Source organism: Thermobia domestica, chromosome 16, assembly GCF_964235325.1.
Source record: "Thermobia domestica chromosome 16, izTheDome1.hap1.1, whole genome shotgun sequence".
Classification (NCBI taxonomy): Eukaryota; Metazoa; Arthropoda; class Insecta; order Zygentoma; family Lepismatidae; genus Thermobia; species Thermobia domestica.
In genome coordinates this window covers 123,986,814-123,993,182 of record NC_137469.1, presented here as the reverse complement: position 1 = coordinate 123,993,182, position 6,369 = coordinate 123,986,814, and the positions used below count along the sequence as shown (strand labels likewise).

At 35.2% G+C, this 6,369-nt stretch overlaps 1 protein-coding gene across 1 annotated transcript; it reads right to left on the bottom strand.

Annotated features, from left to right (window-relative positions):
• Positions 1–2,744: 2,744 nt before the first annotated feature.
• On the bottom strand, positions 2,745–4,397 carry LOC145672609 (glutamate receptor ionotropic, delta-2-like). The gene has a single exon (XM_081741768.1). The coding sequence runs from the start codon at positions 4,395–4,397 to the stop codon at positions 2,745–2,747; it is 1,653 nt and encodes a 550-aa protein (XP_081597894.1).
• Between the last annotated feature and the right edge of the window lie 1,972 nt (positions 4,398–6,369).

The window sequence follows — 6,369 nt, the reverse complement described above, 5'->3', positions numbered from 1 at the left end:
AATTGGATGCCTGGTCTAACATTTTAATGCATTGAAAACTAAAATAAGTAAATTTAAATGCATTCTTTAATTCTTCGAAATAAAGTCTGCCTGATATTTTCATAAATGTGTTGAAAAAGCTAATTTTTTACTAGATTGCTAAGGCTATACAATGCATAATTATAAAGAAAGCTAGCAAATTTAGCCATCATACCACTTCCCAATGTCTTGAGAGTAGAATACATTCTACCAATGTGTTTTGTATTAGTCTACGCCTCTGAAATAATATAAAACCTAATGTTACTTGCCGATAACTACAAAATCTCCTCAATACGACACTCTATCATTACATATTTTCTACAACTCGCTGACTGAAAGAAAGAGCAGTTTTATCTAGAGGATTAGAAACTAATATGTCTGAAAAATCTATTGGCTGTGTAGAAAGGGATTCGAGGCACAATTGCGTTTGTGAGAGAAAAAGAAAAAATATCACCAATATATCACCAACATAGGTTCCCTTACCCTACTATAAATTCTGATGTACACATGGACATTGTTATTGTGTTTGTGACTATGTTTCAAGAAGATTAATCCTATAGTTGTTTTCAAGTCTTGCAATAAACATTAGTATGCAGATGTTTCGCGAATTCTTCTGAAATCTGCTGATATTGTATGATATATGATCCACTCGTACATATGTTTTGATCTCACTATATTTCCATCTATAGAGTTATTTGTTGAACACGTCGAACGATATCAACTAAAGAACGCTTAAAGAATTGCTGCGATACAACATAATCAGTGCAGTGAAGGGACATCCAACCTAACACATCAAGAAAAGTGGTGGCAACCAACGTGTATGTCAACTTGTGTTTTGATGTTCATAGGGGACATTTTTAACATTTTATAAAAGTAACGTAAGACTATCGTAGTTAAAATTGAGGTAAATTTATTGTATATTTTGTTTCACTTCATTCATTGCCTAAGGTTAAATAATTTCAGTTAGAGTTAGGGTACTATTAATCACACTATAATTTACATAATATCTGTGGGTGCATGCAAGAACCTGATACGTTACATATAAAGCATTTTGAAATAAAGAGCTGAAAAGTTTTCAAGCTATAATGCCTATATTAACTGCTTTGATCGTTACATTTTGGTTTTAGTATTTAGTAAATGATCGTGATATAATATCCAGAAATCGCTGTCTGGTTATATACGAATATATTACGTACACAATAATTGGAAAGAAAAATGACACTTTCGACAGACAGTTCTTAGCGTGCATGAACCTGATATGTTACAGGATGGTGACACTAGTCTCCATTGTCACCAGTTTCTTCCTCTGCTAGCGTTTCTATTTCGCTTTCTTCGTCTAGATCTCTTTCGATATGTTGACCTATAGAAAGCTGTGATCTTTTTGGCAGTGGAGTAACACTCTGAATATACTTGACACTCACATCGTTTTCAACGGACTTGTTCTGCACTCAAGTAGAACATTTATCCTAACCGCTCATAAATAACACTCCAAACAAAATATAAACGGCACGAGTGTAATGTCTATAGGATGGACTGCTGCCATCACTAAACTTATACCAAAAAATGTATATTTTGCTAATGTATCATTAACAATGGTAGTATCAATAATATAGAAAATGTTAAAGTCATTTTGAACTAAATCCAACACATTAAATATGGAGCTATAAAGATTATACAACGTGTTCACTAAGTTTGTATATGGCTTTCTGTACAAGAAGATAAAAAATGCAAAACTTTTTTTTTCACCAGCTCAATCGAAAGACAATCCTCAACTAAAAGTACTTGTTGATTTATCTCTCTTATATAATAAGGAATCATGTGACTTACTTTAATGTGTTCAGTTTCCTTTAAAGCCGTGTGAGGATTTGGTTACGCTGACTTTACTTAGTAGTCTCGCAGTTCTGGTGGACCGTCTCATATAGCCTCGCTGTTGAGAGGGACGTTAAACTCAAAATCAACTCAACTCAGCAGTTCCGGTGGAATGCAAGTAAGAGGTTTTCGCAAATCCTTTACTTTCGCAACAGATAAGTTTCTTCATCCGAAGTACAGAGATTCCTAGAGATGTGGGTGCTGGCCACCCACGGCGATGATGATCGTTTGCCATTTAGTTATATCGGAGGGTAAGAGATATGGACAGTTCCAGATTCCACCTTCGTAATCCTAACTTTGCAAGCTTTCTGTATGTAAACTGCTTCACCCTGAACACATTCTTTGCGGAAGGCTAATGATGAAATAACAGGAGCAAGGGAAAGGAACATATTTGTCGTTATTTCTGCTACTTGAAAAGGTTTGGCTCTTTTGATATTCTAATAATGTCGGCCCACTGATGTGGAGTGTATACTGCTGTTGCAGTCCTCTTCTTCTTTTCAATAATTCCAAAATCCCTGTCACAATATAGGAAAGTACGACCAGGTAACAGAAAATTGTGTTGTGCATCATTAAAAGTCCACTACAATGTCGTTTGCATCAAGAGTGGAAAGAAAAGAATGCAGCTAGAACATATCAGATTCTTGCACGCTACAGGCGTTAATTCTAATTCCTGATACCATGTGGGCCCCTCGAATGACCTCTGGAGCCTTCATGAATGACGATAACTCACTTTTCACAAAAATGTCACATATCATGTTCTTGCGTGCACCCACAGATATGATTTCAACAGAAACTTGTTTTTTATCAGAAGTGTGAACAGTGTATTTATAAGAAGTGTTGTTTTGAAGCTTTGAACTTCACTTTTGGACTTTCTGAAATACTTTACATTCTTTTTCAGTCTTCTTCCTATCCAATTTCTTTCTAATAATACACACATCTATGTAATGTTTACAAATTTCTCCCACGAATATAAGGATTACTCCTGCCAGCAAACCGAAAAGAAGTACAAATGCACTTTGAAGATGTTTTAAGGAGAGTCTCACCTTTGCTTTTGTATCAATCCTTTGCTCTTTATCTCCATGAATAACATCTTCAAACCACTTTGCTACAAGACCACTCTCTTGCATTCGACGAATTAAACTATTCATTCTGTATAAACAGGGGAATCCCTTAGGAACAGGATATGATTTTGTCGACGAAGAGATTATTTCTTTAACAAAATGAAATAAAATTCCTTCCCTCTGACCAGTTTGAAGGATAACACGATATTTTAAAAATGGCTTGCTTCCATAAGTCACCAAGTCTCGTTTTGTTGCAATGCGGTGGATTATTTCAGTCAAATTACTAGAATATTTCAGCCTCTGTTTGATTTTGTTTAGTTCACTGCTCTTTGATTTTGCTACCATTCTCCAGAGAGATGGTGAATACGTTTCTACATCCACTAGTGATTCTATAACTTCTTCTATTGTGTTAACATCTGTCAAATGATCTCTTACTGTTACTTTCTTGATAAATGATCCTTCGTACAGACTGCTCATTATTAGCACAAAGTACACAGTAAAAAACAAAATTGTTCTTCGATTACCTTGAATTTGGTGTATATTTACAGATCGAGACACGAAAATGCCAAACATGAAAAGTAATAATGGAACATTGTTTCGATATTGTGATTTACCAATCTTCTGTTCAACTCGTTCAGTGAATATTGATGAAAGTTGAATGAACCAAAATGTGCCAATTGCTAGGTACCATAATCCAGGTTCAAATGTAGACATTGAAGCCCTCCACAGAGGAACTAATCCAGCACGTGGAACCATGAAGCACACGTCTACTATAAAAATTGGTATTGAAAAATCAACAACCTTTTCTCGTGCTATAGTGTGGAACATTGAGTTGTAGCAAAGATCAACTCTGCCACTTACTATGTCTCCAACAACCCCTGTCCAAGTTCCGTTGTCGAGTTCCTTCCCATAAACATTTAAGGATTTGTATTGTATTTTATGAATTGGCGTAAAATTCATATATTGGATCAAAGTTTCGAAAGCTTTTCCACTTACACCTTTGTATTCTATAGTCCCACTTGGAAGTACTTGTAAATCTTCGTACGGAAGATTTGAGAAGCTTGTAACAGTTAGTGGGTGACCATAAAGATTGTAACATCTCCTTAAAGTGCTTACTAACTTAATATCAGTGACCTTTTGTGTAATGTTTGTAAAAGAATTTTGTGCTAATACAATTGGTGAGTTATTTTGTTTCGTACAGTCGTTAAAATGTTGGTTTCTATCTGTATCTAATAGAATGTAAACCACATCAAAAATGCCAAAATGTTTGGGTACAGTCAAGAGAGTTTCCTGTTCTTCATAGGAGAGCTTAGAAGTCACAACAACTAAAATTTGAGTTTTCGTCTTCAAATATAACATACTATTTATATTCACCAAGAGCTCTTGAATCGAAACTTCGTTATCTATTAGTAACACGGAAGCATCAGAGTATCTTGCACTTAAATACATTTTTCTATATATACTTTCATTCTTAATGTTAATTGTCTTGGGGAATTCAAACAGTATTGCTGGAATATGTGGATGTAGTTGACGAACAAATGTTTCAGCAATATTAGAAAGCTTTCTTCCAAAAATTACAGAAATATATTTTTGTGCTGAGAAATATTTCAAACATAAATTCACTGCAGAAAATACACACACGTTTCCCTCTTTATTATTTGTGCTAGTTGATGTTCCAATAATTGATTTGGCGTAGGCACTAGTCAAAAATAATAGGAAGATATGGCTAATGATACTCATTGTAATAAATAGCTTTCCTGTAAAGATACAAAGAAAAAGTCATGTTATAATAATTCTCCTATAATAGAACTAGGATATGAGGTGTTCAGAGCAGAAGTGAATCAAGCTCAATTAACAAAGTTGTGAGAGGAGGAAACATTAAGGTGTACGATACACCAAAGTACGAGGCGCATCCACAGAGTAAGTTTCCCACGCGTTCCATAGCTAGGAAACTATATGTTGCGCGAAGCGGCTGCGTGTACGTGAGAGAGATTGAAATTCATCGTCAGCTGTATCGTTATAAAAATGTCAATGCTTACTCTATGCGCCTTGCTTTGTGCTCTAGGGTTAGTTGCTTCAACACAAAACTTCTTGATCAACATGCACTCCGTGACAGTGGTGTGCAATAAGGAGCAGAAAATCTGCAGGAACTGCTTGCTCATGCCGTTAGGCCCATGCACCTGGCATAGCTAACGATGGATTTCGATTGGTGCTATGCCCTGTGCATTCAAAAACTTTATCACTGCTCTCACTTCACACGCAGCGGAAGTTGGAATAGGAACGTCCATCTTCAACCATTGCCACGACGCTACTGAGAGCACTAGTGCATGTGCCATGCTACGACCTTACTCTCTCAGGTATACGCAGCCGCTTCGCGCAACATACGGTTTCCTGGCTATGGGACGCGTGGGAAACTTACTTTCTGGATGTGCCTCGTACATAGAAAGTTTAACATTATTGTTTACGTTATACCAATTGTTTACAATCTCTTGACATGAACCTCTTTAGCCTTAAAAGTAGCTTTAGTTAGGGATATTAAAGACAAATATATATATATATATATATATATATAAACTATACTTGATTCTCTTGGGCACTCAACGTGTTATGTGTAAATGTAAATATGACCGTTATAATTTATTGGTTTATGCAAAATAGCTATATCTGGTTTTAGAACAAACAAAAGGCTTAATGGTATAAACTATGTTTTAAAATAGATTCTTTAAGTACTGGAGTTGACAGGTAGAAAATTGGCTGTGACCAAAATTGTGAAGTGTACACTTGGAGTATGGAACTTCAAAGTATAAAATTAGAATGAATACTATCTAGTGAACACTAATCATGGTGAACACTTTGCCACGTTAACTTTTAATGCGCAGTACGATTAGCATCTTACCGTGGTACAACAAGAAACACAATAAAATAAAAATTGAGTGTACTAATTTAAACCAAAAGTTTACTAATATGGGAATATTCCCTGGATATTTTAAAATTGAAAGCGAATTATTTTCCAGTTATATTAAAACATATATTTATAATACTAATTATATCAAGATTAGGGGTAACACCATATCGTGCCCATAAAGGTGATGTTTCCTTTCCTTAATGTCTTCTTACAAATTTAGAAGTTATACTCAAGAATTTAGAATATTTTATCATTTCACTTCTTCCACGCTAAAATTAACAAAAGAGCAAAATAAATTTAATGACTGCATACATATTGTGATACGGGAGACTTCAACTTATACTAACCTAGAAACTACCAATCTATTCATAACTTTCCACCTGTGGTGGGCATCAACAAGGTACAGGATGTTTCACGAGCCTCCTGGAAATGAGTTACACTCAGGATCAAGGCCCTGAAAGCACTGGTGTAGCGCCTAAATTTAATTGTAGCCACTTTACATAGAGTGATGATATA

Bases quoted from the DNA above. Each gene is read 5' to 3' on its own strand.
- LOC145672609 (XM_081741768.1), bottom strand. From the start codon at position 4,397: ATGTATTTAAGTGCAAGATACTCTGATGCTTCCGTGTTACTAATAGAT.